The 15,400-nt window shown below is 54.0% G+C and overlaps 1 protein-coding gene across 1 annotated transcript; it reads left to right on the top strand.

The window, feature by feature from the left end:
* The first annotated feature begins 545 nt into the window (after positions 1 to 545).
* Positions 546 to 14,657, top strand: MMP15 (matrix metallopeptidase 15). Its single transcript, XM_081963297.1, has 10 exons — positions 546 to 721; positions 852 to 1,000; positions 2,908 to 3,030; positions 4,004 to 4,311; positions 4,797 to 4,958; positions 6,418 to 6,602; positions 7,700 to 7,838; positions 11,502 to 11,652; positions 11,728 to 11,843; positions 12,586 to 14,657. The coding sequence occupies exons 1-10, from the start codon at positions 626 to 628 to the stop codon at positions 13,050 to 13,052; spliced, it is 1,896 nt and encodes a 631-aa protein (XP_081819423.1). The 5' UTR covers positions 546 to 625; the 3' UTR covers positions 13,053 to 14,657.
* Positions 14,658 to 15,400: the final 743 nt, after the last annotated feature.

The raw sequence follows: 15,400 nt of genomic DNA, 5'->3' as shown, positions 1-15,400 counted from the left end.
GCATCCATGGCCGGGGCAAATTTGGTTCAGTGTTGTCCATATTGCACCAGCTGGTCAAATCCTGGTGGCTTTTCCAAGATGAGGAGCAAACTTGGAGACTGAGACCAGAAGAGGCCAAAGCTTGGTGTCAGGTGCACTTAGAAGGGTTCAAGGCTCTTATGGTGCCTGGTGGTCAACTGGGGTGTGAAGTTTGGCTTTTGCCTTGAGGAGGAGCTTCCCGTAGCCTCTTCGGCCCCTGAAAGCCCCTCCAGGTTGCAAGGAAGCCAAGGGGCCGGTTGACAAACAGCTGCGCCTGTTCAGAGGCTCGTGGCCGGCGGTGCAAAAGGAGGGCCGACACCCCTCGGATGCGGGTCCCTCCCAGAGACGCTTCACCGGCGGACCTCCATCAATGCGCTGCTCCGGCCGGCTCCTCCAGCCCGCCGCGCCCAGAGCCCCCCGGCAGCCCCGCTGCACCCCGGCTGGCCGTTAGGCGGCAGCCCCGTCCGCGCCCGCCCAGAGCCCAGCTCGGCCCGGCCAGGGGCGCAGCGGGCGGTGCTTGGCTGCTGCGGGTGGGGCGGCTGCGGGACCGAGCCCCGGTCAGCCCAGAAGGCCGCGGCGGGGACGGCCAGCCAGCCAGCCAGCCAGCATGGGCGGCGGGGCCCGGTTGCTGCTGCTGCCGCTGCTGCTGCCGCTGGTCGCGCGGGGTTCGGCGGGGCCGGTGCAGAGCGAGGCGGAGGCCGAGGTGGGTGCGGGTCGGGGGGCGGCGGGGGCGCTCGGGGGCGCCGACTGGGCGGCGGTTCGAGCGGCTTTCCAGCCCGCCGCACCTACCGCTGCCCTGGGCGGCCCCGGGCGCAACTCTCGCTACCTTGCAGGCCTGGCTGCGCTCCTACGGCTACCTGCCCGCCACCCCCCGGCAGCCCTCCACCCTGCGCGCCGCTCGGAGCCTGGCGGCCGCCCTGGCCAACATGCAGGCCTTCTACGGCATCCCGGTGACCGGCCTGCTGGACCAGGAGACGCGAGCGTGAGTGCCGGCCCCGCGCCGCCTTCCTCGGCTGGGCTGGGTCGGAGTCCCGGGACCGCCCGCCGAGCCAGCCGCCCGGGGGCTTCGGAAGCGCGGAAAGGCCGGGGTGGAGAGACGGGGAAGCCGCGCCGCTCGATCCCCAAAGCCTCCCCGGGATGGAGCGGCAGGTGGCCCGGAGGCCCCGCTCGGACGTCGGGCTCAACCCGGGGGGGGGGGGGGGACGACACGGGACGCTGCTCTCCTGCCTTCCCGTCGGAGCGGCCGAAAAGCGGCGGGGCGTCCGGGCGTAGGAGCCTCGGGGGGCTTGCGCGGGTCCAAGAGGCGGAAGGAGGCCGGCAGGCAGGGCGGCTTCTGGGCTTTGCCGTTCCCCGCGGAGTTCCCCCCGAAGAGCCCGTGGGCTCCGCTGCCCCCCGCCGACCCTGTCGGGGCCTCCAGGCACCTGCTGCCCCCCCCCGGTTGCCCCCCCGCAGCAAGAGAAGAGCCGCCCAGCGCCCCCAAGCAACGCCGCCCTGGGCACGGGGGTCGCCCAGCCGGCAGCAGCTTCTGCCCTTTCCTGGGATTTGCCAGAGGAGTTTGGAGGAGCCAGGATCTCCCTCAGGGGAATCCCTTTTGGGGGGGTGGAGAAGCACCTGCTGTAAAAAGTGGAAAGGAAGAGGGGGGGCCTCCCTGAAGCAAGGCTCCTTCCTGGGGCGCCTGGGCATTTGACAAAGCAGGGAGGGGCACCACAGCCAATCTCGCCTGGCAGCTCAAGGGAGCCAGACAACTCTTGAATTCCTACCAGGTGTTCACTTCCTTGCCCCAGTTGTGAGCGGAATGATTTGGCTCAAAGACGGCTGGTTGGAAGAGAAGGAAGGTGGCTTTTCTCTCCCACCGCACCCTTTGCATGCTTCATGCTCATCCTTCTCCCTCCTTACTCTGCTCTCTCCGTCTCCTTCCTTATTTGGAAAGTAGGCAATTGGCAGAAGCTTTAGAGCAGGGGTGTCCAAACTTGGGAACTTTAAGACTTGTGGACTTCAACTCCCAGAATTCTGGGAGTTGAAGTCCACAAGTCTTAAAGTTCCCAAGTTTGGACACCCCTGCTTTAGAGGATGGGATCGCCATTTTGAAGCCTGCAGCTCGGATCCTGGCTAAAAGGCCCATGTTAGTCCCTTCAGATAACTCTTTTTTTTGAGGCTTCTTCATAATTTTAAGGTTTTGAACTCACGATTGTTAGGGATCATCACCCACTCCCTCTTATCTTAGACCCAATAGACCATCTTTAAAGGACATGCATAGTCAGAAAATTGGACTTGAAAGGGGCTTACAATTTGATCAAAATGAAAAGGGAACACAGATATTCAATTACCTATCAGATCTTTCAAATATGAATATCCAGTAACAGCAATAGCACTTAAGACATACACCACTTCAAAGGCCTTTCCAGCCCTCTCTAGGTGCGGCTTGCAATCAAGGGACTTTTTCCCGCAAGGAAGGCATCTCCTCGAAGGAGCAACCCCTCCGGGGCACTTTGGACATGTAGAGATTACAAGATTAGGCTGTTGGTTTGAGCTCCGAGCTTGGCAATTTGGTTGAGACGCTTGGTCACCATTTGAGGAGACGTTGTCAGTATATTTGCAGGAGTGAGATCCGGCTCCTGCAACCTTTTCTGGCAAATCCCAGAAGCCCCAGCCCAGCTATTCGCTGGGCTGCCACCGGCTGTATAATGACCATAATGACCAAGGGCAGGGCCAGAGTAATGAGGGGGGTCTGAGGCCAAAGGTGAGCCTCAGGGTGGTTTTCTTCTGCATTCCTTCAGTTCTTCTGTTACTTTCTAGAAATGTCAGCATGCTTGAAAGTCCAGGGAGGAAGATCTTCTGATTTGCCTTTGTGCTGCTTGTCTTCCCTTCCCTGATTATTGTAACTGGCAGGTGGATGAAGCGTCCCCGGTGTGGAGTCCCTGATAAAATTGGGGCTCAGGTCAAAGCCAACATGCGGCGGAAGCGATACGCACTGACTGGGCGGAGGTGGAACCAGCAGCACCTGACTTTCAGGTATGTCCAGCTGTTGAGGCCTGAACTGGCGCTACTGGGAGGCAGGGGCTGCTGTAGACCACCACCCAGTTGCAGCCCTTTCAATGCTGAGGTTCACATACATTTGCTCCATGCCAGGATCGGATGGTTGCAAGGCTCAGGGGATTCTGCCAGAGAGGAGGGGAAGGGCTGGAGGCAGGGATGAGGTCCGTGGAGACAAGCTAAACATCCACTTCAGAAGGCCAATTCCTGGCTGGGGTCACTGCTTGAAAATTTCCAAGACCGGCAGGGACCTTCCCTTGTTTCCAGGAGAACAAAGCAAGGCCTTTGAAGATTAGGAATCCTACCTTAGTCTACAGGTTTATTCTTGCATTTTGAATTTGAATTGTCCGAGGTGCACCTGAATTATGTTGATTGTGCAGTCACAGGTTTGGTCCCTGCTGATTTTCCAGATGCTTTTGGAATAGCAGCGGTGCCTGGAGTCCCTGGAAGAAACATTCTTCCTATAGATTCTCTTAAGACTCTGAAGGCTGAGCAGATTTTGTGGCCTTCGTGGGAAATGGCCCCCCCTCATCAGATGCCCCCATATACCCCGGTCAGAGAGGTGGCAGCTGTGATGTGTTAGACCTGTACAAGTTCAGTGGCGGAAGAGCCGAGGGACAAAGGTGAGGCCTGTGGATAAAAAGTGGTGATTCAAGACACTCTCCGCTCTCTGCCTTCTCTGGAGCTCAGCACTGTCCTCAGCCGCTCTTCTGCCACAGGACTCCTCTTCACCTTTCCTGGAAGCTGCCATTGTCTGCTGTTCTCTTGCCTCTCCCTTTCAGAAAGCTTGGGGGGCAGGGGGGGGCTTGCAGCCCAGCTACTGAAGCATGGGGAACTGAGATGGAGTGGCATTTGCAAGGGTGGGGGGGGGAGGGAGGCTCGCTGGAGGACTTCCTAACCAGAGGCAGTGATACCTCTCTGGGTTTCCCACCCCCTGTTCCTTTTTTGGCAGCATCCAGAACTATACGGAGAAACTGGGGTTCTTCCATTCCTACGACGCCATTCGCCAGGCTATGCATGTGTGGGACCAAGTGACCCCTCTGGTCTTCCAGGAGATCCCCTACAATGAAATCAGGCAGAAGAGGAGAGCAGCGGCGGACATCATGGTGCTCTTCGCCTCGGGGTTCCACGGGGACAGTTCCCCCTTTGACGGCACGGGGGGCTTCCTGGCACATGCCTATTTCCCCGGTCCTGGGATGGGAGGAGATGCTCATTTTGACTTGGATGAGCCCTGGACGCTGGACAAGAGGGACGTGTTGGGTAAGGAAGTTGTCCTGGGTAGGAGAAGGTTAGAAGGGGGGGGGGGGAGAGGGGCCGTGAAGGCTCGGAGAAGCCACCACTAAGGCAACGGGGGTAAGTGGGGGTTGAACCCATTCCAAGAGCCTAGGTCAGACAAACCCTCCCTAGTGAGGGAGGGGAGAAGCCCATGCAGACACGCAGAATTCTGTTTCTAGGGCTGATGGGTTGATGGGAGGAAGAAAGGGGAATAGGAAACTCGGGTGGGCCTCAGGCTTCCAAGTGATTCCAACTGATTCAGTCTTAAGAGAACCCCTGTGAAGCGTCCTGGGTTTCTCTTCCATCTATGCCAGCTGGCTCCTCTTCCTGCCCTGAAGCCAGCTGCTGGCCCAGGTGGTTCTTTGTTCTCCCTGGATGTTCCCCTCCAAGTGCAAACTGGGCAGGTGTGGGTCAGTGGGGTGCAGAATTTGGAGGCCTTCAGACCCCACGGACTTTGCTGTCACTTGCAGGGAACAATCTCTTCCTGGTGGCCATCCATGAGCTGGGCCATTCCTTAGGCCTGGAGCACTCCAGCAACCCCAGTGCCATCATGGCTCCCTTCTACCAGTGGATGGACACAGACAACTTCAGCTTGCCAGAAGACGACCTCCGGGGCATCCAGCAGCTGTATGGTCAGTGGCCACCGAGTGATATTCTGGGTGTAGAGTTCAGGTGTAATAAAAAAGAGAGAGGTGCAGGATAAATGTTCAAAGCTGCATGGCAGGAATCTAAAGATGCTACACGGATGAAGCCAGGTCTCCGCCTGCCTGTTTCCTTCTTCCTCTCCTGATCAGCACTGAGCAAGTGGAGATGATGATCTTTGCAACCCTCTTCACGATATTTACAATACAATACAATACAATACAATACAATACAATAGCAGAGTTGGAAGGGACCTTGGAGGTCGTCTAGTCCAACCCCCTGCCTAGGCAGGAAACCCTATACCGTTTCAGACAGATGGCTATCCAACATCTTCTTAAAGACTTCCAGTGTTGGGGCATTCACAATTTCTGGAGGCAACTTCTGTTCCACTGATGAATTGTCCTCACTGTCAGGAAGTTTCTCCTCAGTTCTAAGTTGCTTCTCTCCTTGATTAGTTTCCACCCATTCCACCCATTTACCCTTCTGTCTCGAGAACGGCCTGGCACCTGGCAGAGGCTGGAAAACGTCCTTGCCTGGTGAGGGGTAAAAATGGGGTCTGCAAGTTTGTTATCTTGCATTTTTTATTAAGCATTTCTGAGAAAAGGAGAAAGGAAGGAAAAAAGAAAAAAAATAGCAGGTAAACATGTATGTGTGTGTGTGTGTGTGTGTGTGTGTGTGTGTGTGTGTGTGCGCGTTGCATTTGTGCTGATAAATAAGCACAAATTGGCATACCAGGGGTTGTAACACAAATACATATATATATATGTAGAGAGAAATACAGAAACACCCCCACAACATGAATAAACGTGACGATACCTCCCGCCTACCAAACATCTGGAAACCAGCCCTAGTCAACAAACGAACACCACCGACCACCCAGGCCGTTACAATACAAAACAACAATGCACACACAGCCAGCACCAATCAGCACCAATCTACCAATCATGATACAACCACACAACCAATCATTCCACTTACTGAAACAAAGCCAGCACCCCATCCCCTTCCACCAAGATTTACAGAAAGACGGCAGCTCCGTTCGCATTTTAAGCCCAAGCCTGAAGATGGCAAGTGAGATCTTGCCGAAACGTTGCCAAGACAATCTCAATCCTACACGGGAAAAGACCCGAATACATACATACATACATACATACATACATACATACATACATACATACATACATACATTTCATATACAGAACATCATAGATGTAGGCTAAATTTCTCAATGTTGCATTAATTATGAGTGTAAATAAATGTAAATCATTTTAAAAAATGCTAGTCCTTCTTAACCTTCAAGGAATATATGGCTATTGATAGCCATTCTCAGCATAGCATAAACCATAAGGAGGCCAACATTTAAAAGCAAGTGAGCTCCAGCCCAGAGGAAAGCCCCCCCCTCCCCTCCCCCCCCAGTGATCTGTGTGCTGGTCTTTCCTTCCCCCCCAGGGACGCCAGGACAGCAGCCCACCAAATCCCTGCCGACTGTGGTGCCCCGGAAGCCAGACCAGAAGCCCCCAGACAAGCCAAACCGCCCCCCCCAGCCTGGCCCCCCTGACCAGCAGGAGCCCAACATCTGCGATGGCGACTTTGACACAGTGACGGTTCTGCGTGGAGAGATGTTTGTCTTCAAGGTTGTGCCCTTTGCGTTGCTTCTCATGAAGGTTTTGGGGTGGTGACTTCTATCCCGGCAGTTTGTCCTGAAGTGCAGGTAGCCGGTTCTGGAGGGCTTGCCTGGGCTTCAGCGAGCAGATTGCCCCCTCGGCACTGCAGGGCCAAGTCTCAAGCGCGCAGGGACGCTGGCCTTGGCATCCTGTGCTTTGGGTGCAGGAGCTGGCGTTTGCTTGCCTGGTTCCTGGCCGCAAATGATGCCATCTCAGATGCCAGCTGGAGAAGGCTGGTCAGGCTTGAGGCTCAGCCTGGTCCGCCCCTTTGTCCCTCACGGTCACCAACCAGTTTTCTTGGGTACCTGCAAGGAGAAGACGTAACCCCCTCTCGTCTCTTCCGGGGGGGCATTCATCCAGCAGTGACTTTGTGATTCAAGGCCATCAATTCTTGACCAATCAAGAACTTGCCTGGCTCCTTCTGAAGGCCAATCAAATCTGTGGCCATCAGCACATCTGCTAGTAATGAATTCTCCAGAACTGCTTCAGCTGAAAAATGGTTGAGATCGCTGGGATGAAGAGGGGCTCCGTGGGGGCCCTGCCTTTCCCTTCAGGAAGGCCCCGATCCAGGGCCCCTCCTTGGACGAGAGCCACCGGTCAGGGGAATCCCTGGCCCTGTGTCCCTTGGAGGGGGGGTGTCACCATAGCTCTGCCCCCCCACCCTTACTTTTTTTCCTCTCTGGCAAAAAGGTTGGAAAGGATTTCTGCCACAATAGGAAAACAAATCGCTCCCCTGGGATTTCACTCCTCCTGCAAGGTTTTCTGCTTTGCGTTTTGAGTGACTCCGTAGTCTTTGGCCCTTTGTCTGCTCACCAGGATGGGGGTGGATGGAGCCTCTGGTTCTGGAGGAGGGCAGCCCTGCTCGGATTGCACTGCTGGAGGGGAAAAGTGGGGGGCCCCCTCGCCCGTGTTTGTGCTGAGCAGGAGGCAGAAAGAGGGATGGGCTTTGCTGCTTCCAGGATTACATTTTATTTTAAGAATTCTTGTACCTTAATGCCATCTCAAGGCCTCTTTCTCCTCTGGATGCTGCACAACTGTCTTCTTCTCAACTCAGTGGTTCTTTTCAGGGCCGCTGGTTTTGGCGGGTCAGGCATAACCGGGTGCTGGACAACTACCCCATGCCCATCGGGTACTTTTGGAGGGGACTCCCTGGGAACATCGACGCCGCCTACGAGAGGCAAGATGGACGATTTGCCTTCTTTAAAGGTGAGGGCCTGCAGCCGTGGGCAGGAGGGGAAAGCAGAGCTTTGGCCGGGCCTGGTCACAAACAAGGACAATACAATACAGTAGTAGAGTTGGAAGGGACCTTGGAGGTCTTCTAGTCCAACCCCCTGCCCTCCTGACAGAGGCCGCTACTCCTGATTCCAGCTTCAGAGCCGCCTTTCTGGTCCATTGATCGGACGGTTCCTCTGGGGCCAGACAGCGCAAGGGCCCCGCCTTGTTCATGGGTGCGAGACGGTCTCCTGTCTTCAGTGGCACAAGTTGGCAGTGGCTTTGGCTGTGTCCTCAGTCGTGGCCCTTCTAGCTGTCCTCCCCCCCGACATTAGAACCACCACTGACTTCCGCTCCTTCCGGCAGAAACTGAAGACTCACCTGTTCCGACTGGCTGGTCTGGCATAATTCTTAACGTCTACCTCCTGGCATATATATTTCCTACTGGTTTTTTAGGGGACTTAATTTTATAAGACACTGGGGTTTTAAACTTTGTATATTTTAAATTATTTATTTAGCAATTACAGTTCTGTCTATTTTATCCTCCTCTTATTTATGTATTTATCCATTTAATAATTTTTAATTGTTATTATGTATGATGTTTTTGATATGGACTGTACACCGCCCCGAGTCCCTTTTGGGAGAGGGGGCAGTCTAGAAGTGCTAATTAAATTAAATTAAATTAAGTCCAGCCACCCTCCATGCTAAACTCCTTTGGAGGAGGCAAAGCTTGCAGGGCCACACCTGAGTCAGGTGGAAGGCCCAATGCCTGGGTGGGGCCTGGGAGCTGGCAGGCCAGAGAGAACCTGGGAACATCTGCCACTCTCAGCCTCCAGGACAGAAAGGCAACGGGAATCAGCCTGGAATCCTAAAGCAAGGCAACTGGTTCCCTTTGCTAACTGGGGTTGGGACTTGGTGGATGAGACGTATTCTTAAAGTGAATAGAAAAAGGGAGGAAAAAAGGAGGAAGACTGTAAACATCCATCAGCCCCAAAGAAACAGGATAGAGGAGAGGAACAGAACCTTGAATATTTCCCCCCGCCCAAGTTTTTTTTATTTTTTACATATCAGTGCATGAACAGTGTGGTATCTATGTATTATACCAGCGATGGCGAACCTTTTTTGGCTCGCGTGCCATAAGTAGGGGGAATGCAGGGGGGTCGTGTCCGGGAGTGCCGCACCCATAATGCAATGTGCCACCCCCCAGTGCGCATGCACGCACTACAGGTGCTCCCCCCCCCCATTTTTACATGCTTTTTTCGTCCTCCGCAGGCTCCAGAGGCTTTATAGGAGCCTGGGGAGGGCGAAAACAGCCTCCCCCACCCCCCCGGACGCCCTCTGGAGGCGTCAGGGAAGCCTCTGGACAGTCTCTGAAGCCTTCAGAGTGCTCAAAACGATCCTCCGAGCAAACCGGAAATCACTTCCGGTTTGCTCGTAAGGTCATTTTGAGCGCTCCGAAGGTGTCAGGGAAGCTCATGAAGCCTCTGGGGGGGCAGGGGAGACTCTTTTCCCCCTCCCCAGGCTCCTATACAGCCTCTGGAGCCTGGGGAGGACGAAAAATGGTTTTAAATGGCTTCGCGTGCCCTGACAAATGGCTCCGCGTGCCACCTGTGGCATGCGTGCCATAGGTTCGCCATCACTGTATTATACATTTCATACAAAAAAAATCAGTATAATTCATATTTGTTCCATTTAACAATCTTACATAATACTAGTAGTAATACGCATCTTAACATTTACATTTTAATTTTTTGTTTAATTATTCAATATTTCAATATTCTATTTTTGAACCATTATATCTTTTGATGTGAATAAAATATTATCAATCATTTGTTACATTTAACAGACAAGTAACTAATATTAATATCATTTATCTTACATTAAGATCTTCCATTATTGCTTATTCAACTTGTTATTTGATTATTCAATATTTCAATATATTGTTTTTATATCAATCACCATATTCTACATAATACCAATTATATATTATTACATTTAGCATACATATATATTCATATTGAATTATCATTTTTCATTTTTGTTTAGTCAGTAATTCTATGTATTGTTTTAATGCCAGACCCCATATCATTTAAATACATGTTTTAATACTCATTCATAAAATATTATCCATCATATTTATTACAAAATATTTTTAAATTAAGATATTTCATTATTTCTTTATTCAACTTACAATACTTCATTTTTAATTATTCAGTAGATCAGTATGTTATTTTCATATCAATCTTTATCTTCTGCATATCATGTTTTAATACAAATAACATATTGTTAATCATATTTATTACATTTAACACACCTACCAATGTTCATATTGAATTATAATTTAGTAATACCATCCTTCAAATTCTAATTTCCCCTTATTATTGCTTTTCCTTATTACGTAAATATGTGTATTTTATTAATCCCCTCCCTCTGATTTTTTTTGTTCTATTTTATTATGCCACTACTATATTAAACATATTCCGTATTCTAACCATCATCTCCAACCTGTCTTAAGGCTTTGATTATTCTGTTCTTAGCTTGTCTCCCATATTCAACTCTTGAATCTTAATTTCCTCCTTTTTCTATCCTTTTCCATTGTCTAGTTTCCAAAATATCTGCTCTTGCCCCTATCTTTCTCCTATAAAAACCTTACTGTTTCCCCTATTTCTTTTTAAATTTCCTTAGAGCTGTCTCCCCTTGTCTTATGTCATCAATCCCTATTTATTATTATTGTGATCTCCCCCCCCCCCCGCCCCGTTCCATTTGTTTTGTCTGTCTCCTTTTTCTGTCCCCTCTTCCTCTTCCTGTATTATATTTCCCAGCATTTCTTCATCTGTCCTCTCCATTTTTTCAATGATTTTCTGGAAGCCTTGAATATTTTATCCTTCTCTCATAAATCTGATTCAAGGAAATCAGAGAAAAGAAAATGGGATTTTCTGATGTGAAATGGATTGCCGGGGGGGGGGGGGGGAGAGGGGGGGAGAGGTCAGGTTGCAGCTGATTCGGAAGGGAGCCAGCAGCCCAAAGGTTGGTGGTTGGCTGTGCCTGGATCAAGCCGAACCTCCCTGCCCTGGGAGGACACTGGTCTCTTCTGGTCTTGGTTGCCTCTGGATCCCTCTCTAGATGCCCACCCGCTTGAAGAACAGCGTGGGCAGCCCAGAGGGCATCACCTGGAAACCAGGATGCAGAAGGGAGCAGCACGTTTAGCCTGGAGAAGAGAAGATTTTGAAGGGGGAACTGCAATAATATTTCTATTATTGAATAAAATTATTATTAGAATTATTGAATAGAATAGAATATTATTTCTACTGCAATAATATTTCTATTCCTACTGATATTGGCGGCCTTCAGAGGGAGAGGAGCAGCCCTCGGTTCCTCCAGAGGACTAGAAGGCTGGGCTATCCGGGCAGCCGATTGGGGCTTCACGTTAGAGGGGCTTCTTCGGGGGAGGGGAACTTGGCAGGGGCTGAGGCCGCAGGAGGCATTTCAGCCGCCACCATCACTCCGTCCACCAGAGACACGGGGGTTCCCTTTCACATTGCAGGTGCTGTGGGGGCTCCCCCCACCAGGTGCATAGTTCCTGGGGGTGGAGGGGTGGGTGGTGGGCAGGTGCCCCCTCTTGGGCTGGCCTGATTTCCCTGCCTGTCCTTCCTTCAGGCGGTCAATACTGGCTCTTCCGAGAGGCAAACCTGGAATCCGGCTACCCGCAGCCCCTGAGCAGCTATGGGCTCGGCCTTCCTCACGACAGAGTGGATGCTGCGGTGTGGTGGGAGCCCACGGGACACACCTTCTTCTTCCGAGGAGACAGGTGGGTCATGGGTGGCACAGCGCCCCCCCTCTTCCTCAGGTGGGCTCCCTTCATGGCGGGCCCTTTCCTCTGCAGGTACTGGCGGTTTAACGAGGACGGGAGCTCCGTGGGCCATGGCTACCCAAGGAAGGTCAGCGTCTGGGCGGGGGTCCCCGCTGCCCCCAGGGGTGCCTTCCTCAGCCCCGATGCCGGTAAGTAGAACAAGCTGGCCTGGGAAATGCCGGGGGGAGGGGGGCAAATGACTGCGGATGGGAAGGTCACCCTGGGCCAGACGGGGGCCGGGGGGAGCAGCTTGTCCGGGGTGGGAGGCTGGGCAAGGGAGAAACTCCCGAGGGACACATGAAGCATTGCCAAAGAATTGGAGGCAATCGGTGCAACATCAATTCATTCTCGAAAAAAATGAGCATTTGCTTAATGCAGGGGTGTGCAAACTTAGGCTCAGCTCTATTAGAACTGTCATCCATTTGGGCTGGTTTCAGCCACCTGACCTCCTTCCGATCTTTCGCACGGCAGTTCCAGGGCTGAGCGAATTGCACTCATGCCCATGTCCAGGACCCTTCAGCCAGAGAAAAGTTGCCCGGTTTAATAGCAGTCAGGGGTCACATATTGGCCCAATGCAGGCAGTGGTCCTTCTCTCTTAGCTGGACCTTGGTGAAGAAGCCAATGGAGGCCTTCAGCCCTGGCACCAGTGCCTGCCTCCCCGTCTTGCCCCTCTGCTCCCCCGCCCCCTCCCCTGCTGCCCTTCCTCTCAAGGGCAAAGGCAGATCAGCCCTTCCAGAAGCCGGGGTGGACCTGAACAGCCGTGCTTTGCAAAATACATTCGGTCCAGGGGGGACTGTGCACCCCACTGAGTCCCAAGAGCCTTGCAGCTGCAGTGGGGGGTGGGAGGGACTTGGGGGCCTTCTGACCCATTGCCCTCCTGCTGTCTTCCAGCCTACACATATTTCTATAAGGGCAGGTTGTACTGGAAGTTTGACAACGAGCGGCTGAAAACGGAGCCCGGCTACCCCAAGTCCATCCTGCGGGACTTCATGGGCTGCCAGGAGGAGGTGCCTGTTGAGCCGGACCCCGGCCATCGCTGGCCTGACGCGGGAAGGCCCCCCTTCCGGCCCCGGCAAGACAAGGAAACGGAGGAAGCCGCTGCAGCCCCCCACCCTGGCCCGGAGGAAGAGGAGGAACCTGTCGTGGAGAAGGGGAGCGGGGGGGAGGGGGGAGGGGACGTGGACATTGTGGTGCACATCAGCGATTACCCGCTGGCAGTGAGCATCGCCATGGCGGTGCTGCTGCTCTTTCTGCTGCTCTGCGTCCTGGGCCTGGTCTACGTCATCGTGCAGCTGCAGCGGAAGGGCCGGCCCCACATGCTGCTCTACTGCAAGCGGTCCCTGCAGGAGTGGGTCTGAAGCCGGAGAGCGGCTGTGGGGCAGGGCCAGGAAAAGGCTCCTCTCCTCCTGCACCCTCCCGGTGACATGGCCGCCTGGCTGGGGGGCACCCTGGGGCTTGCCCAGAGACTCTGACCTGTGGCAGGGAAGGTTCGGGGGCCCACCTGTGGGGCTGCAGCCCAGTGCTGATGCTGGAGGGATTGTCGGCCTGGTCAAGCAAGGAGAAGAGAGGCAGCCGGCAAGGCGTAGCTTTTCCCTAAGTTGCTGCTGGAGATGAATCCTCCGTCCACGGGGATCCAGGGGCAGGCTTCACTGTTTGGGATCCGTAGATCTTCCGCATGTGCTCCAGAGACACGTTGGGAGACCCCCTCGTGCCATTTGCAGCAGCTGGTCTTGGCCAGCAGTGGGCATCGTCAGTGGCCGGTTGGCCAAAGGTGGAGGGAGGGGCTGACGTCCTGAAAACCTTGATCTATTTTTGTACATTCTTTTTTGCAGAGCCTCTTTGGTTAGAAAGCTAAGCGTGGTATTTCTTCCTACTGCAATAATATTTCTATTCCTACTGATATTTACTTCTGCTTGAATGCCCTGGAGGTTCAAGGCTCAGGCTGAAGAGAGGCTTCAGCCAAGGTCCGGTTGGGTGACCCCTGACCACCCAGCTCTAGGCCTCCTTCCTGCCTTCCCCCGGTCTCCCTGCTCCGTGGTTCTCTGGAGTCGCTCCTTGATCTGCCCCCAGGCCAGGCCCACTGCTGGCTTCTTAAATCTGACTTGTACCCTTGGGAGGTGCCAGATGGAGCTCTCCATGAGGAGAGGTCTGTGGGTCCATCCTGAGGGCAGCCATCCAGCAGACCAGGAAGAGGGGGCGGGGGTGAGAGAAAAAGGATCCTTTTCCTGGATCTGTTAGCCTTCGACCCCTCTTCAGGGACTTGAATGGCCACCGAATCCACTTGAAGCAAGGAAACACTGACCACCCCTCTTTGGGGGAGGGGAGGAGGTCCCTGGACAGTGGCAGATGGAAGGAACCAGCAGATTCTACATGGGGGGGGGAGACCCCTGATGGGCTTCCTGTCAAAGATGAGACCTTTGTGGGCACAGGTCAGCAAGGCTGCAGCTGCCAAAAGAATTTCTGAACCCTGCATGGGCTGCGGCTTTCCCCACCCAGACATTCTCCAGCTGTGTTGCATTTCTGTGCCCATCTGGCCATCCACACACAAGCCATCCCCTTGCCTGCCTTCTGTGCCCAGTTAGGGCTGGCCTTAAGGGAGGAGGCCGGGCTGCCTCTGCCCCCCTGACAAGCCATGCCCTGCTGTTTCCCCCTCCTTCCCTCCCTCCCTCCCTCCCTCCCTCTCTCCCGCCCGCCTGCCCGCCACCCAACATCCCCAGGAGCCTCCTGTTAAAGGGCCTCCCACAGCCCCTTCCCCCTCCCTCTCCTGGGGGCTGCCAATCGATCTGCTGCGGTTGGTGTTTGGCGCATTAGGGAGAGCAGCCAGGTTGAGGAGAGAGAAGCATTTTCTGCGCACTGAATCTTGTCTGCTGTTTGGGGAGGCTGGCAGAACTGATCCATGTAACACGCATAACACGCAAATGGTCAGCATCCACAGGCTGCCAATAAAAGTCATTTGTGCTGAGGCTTTGTGTAAGCTGCTTTTCCTTCTGCACCTCCTGGAGCTGGCTGCGTTTCCCAAGAGAAGCTCCTTCCCTCGGGGGGGGGGGGTGAGCTGAGGACCAGTCCGGCCTTCCCTCTGGGGTCCTCGGAGGCCTTTTGAGCCAGCCTGGGCACGAAGGAGCTGGTGAGGACAGCTTGGCAGCCCTTCAAGGCCCACCTGGAGAACTGGGGCAGGCCAACCTCTCCATCCCAGCCTCACTCGGGTCCCTTGCTTTCCTCAGCTGCCTAGGAAAGTCCCAAAGTGATGGGGAGTTGTGGCCCCATCAGTCCTGGTGGCCTTTTCCCAGGACACCCCCCCCCCGGGACAGGCAGGACATCCCCCCCACACACACAGTTTAGGGGACTTGGGCATGGTCTCTGGAGAACAGATCCCGTCAGGGCGGCTGCTTTTTCTCCCTCCCGCCAGGAACGGGTAGGCTCTGTGACTGCTGGCCAGATGTGCCAACCTGAGGCCTGGGGCTCCCCCTCGCCTGCCCAAGAGCCAAGGGAGTTTCTCAATGCCTCTTCGTCTTGGGCAGCCAGCCTCAGTTTCCCATGTGGTGGTTGGAAGGCTGGGGGGCTTTTAGCCTCTCGTGAGCTGCTGCTGCTGCTGCTGTTGAAGTGCACCAAATGCCAGCCGGGTGAGTTTGCAACCTGCACTACCCAGGCTGTAAATTCCTTTCCTTGGGGATTGATGAGGATACTTAACTTAGTTGCTGAATTCAAT

This window comes from Natrix helvetica (assembly GCF_964273705.1).
Source record: "Natrix helvetica genome assembly, chromosome: 10".
NCBI lineage: Eukaryota > Metazoa > Chordata > Lepidosauria > Squamata > Natricidae > Natrix > Natrix helvetica.
This window is presented reverse-complemented; position numbering and strand designations above follow the sequence as displayed.

Bases quoted from the DNA above. Each gene is read 5' to 3' on its own strand.
- MMP15 (XM_081963297.1), top strand. From the start codon at position 626: ATGGGCGGCGGGGCCCGGTTGCTGCTGCTGCCGCTGCTGCTGCCGCTG. The intron at 11,653-11,727 runs GTGGGTCATGGG...TTTCCTCTGCAG, and splicing joins TTCTTCTTCCGAGGAGACAG to GTACTGGCGGTTTAACGAGG. The intron at 11,844-12,585 runs GTAAGTAGAACA...GCTGTCTTCCAG, and splicing joins CTTCCTCAGCCCCGATGCCG to CCTACACATATTTCTATAAG.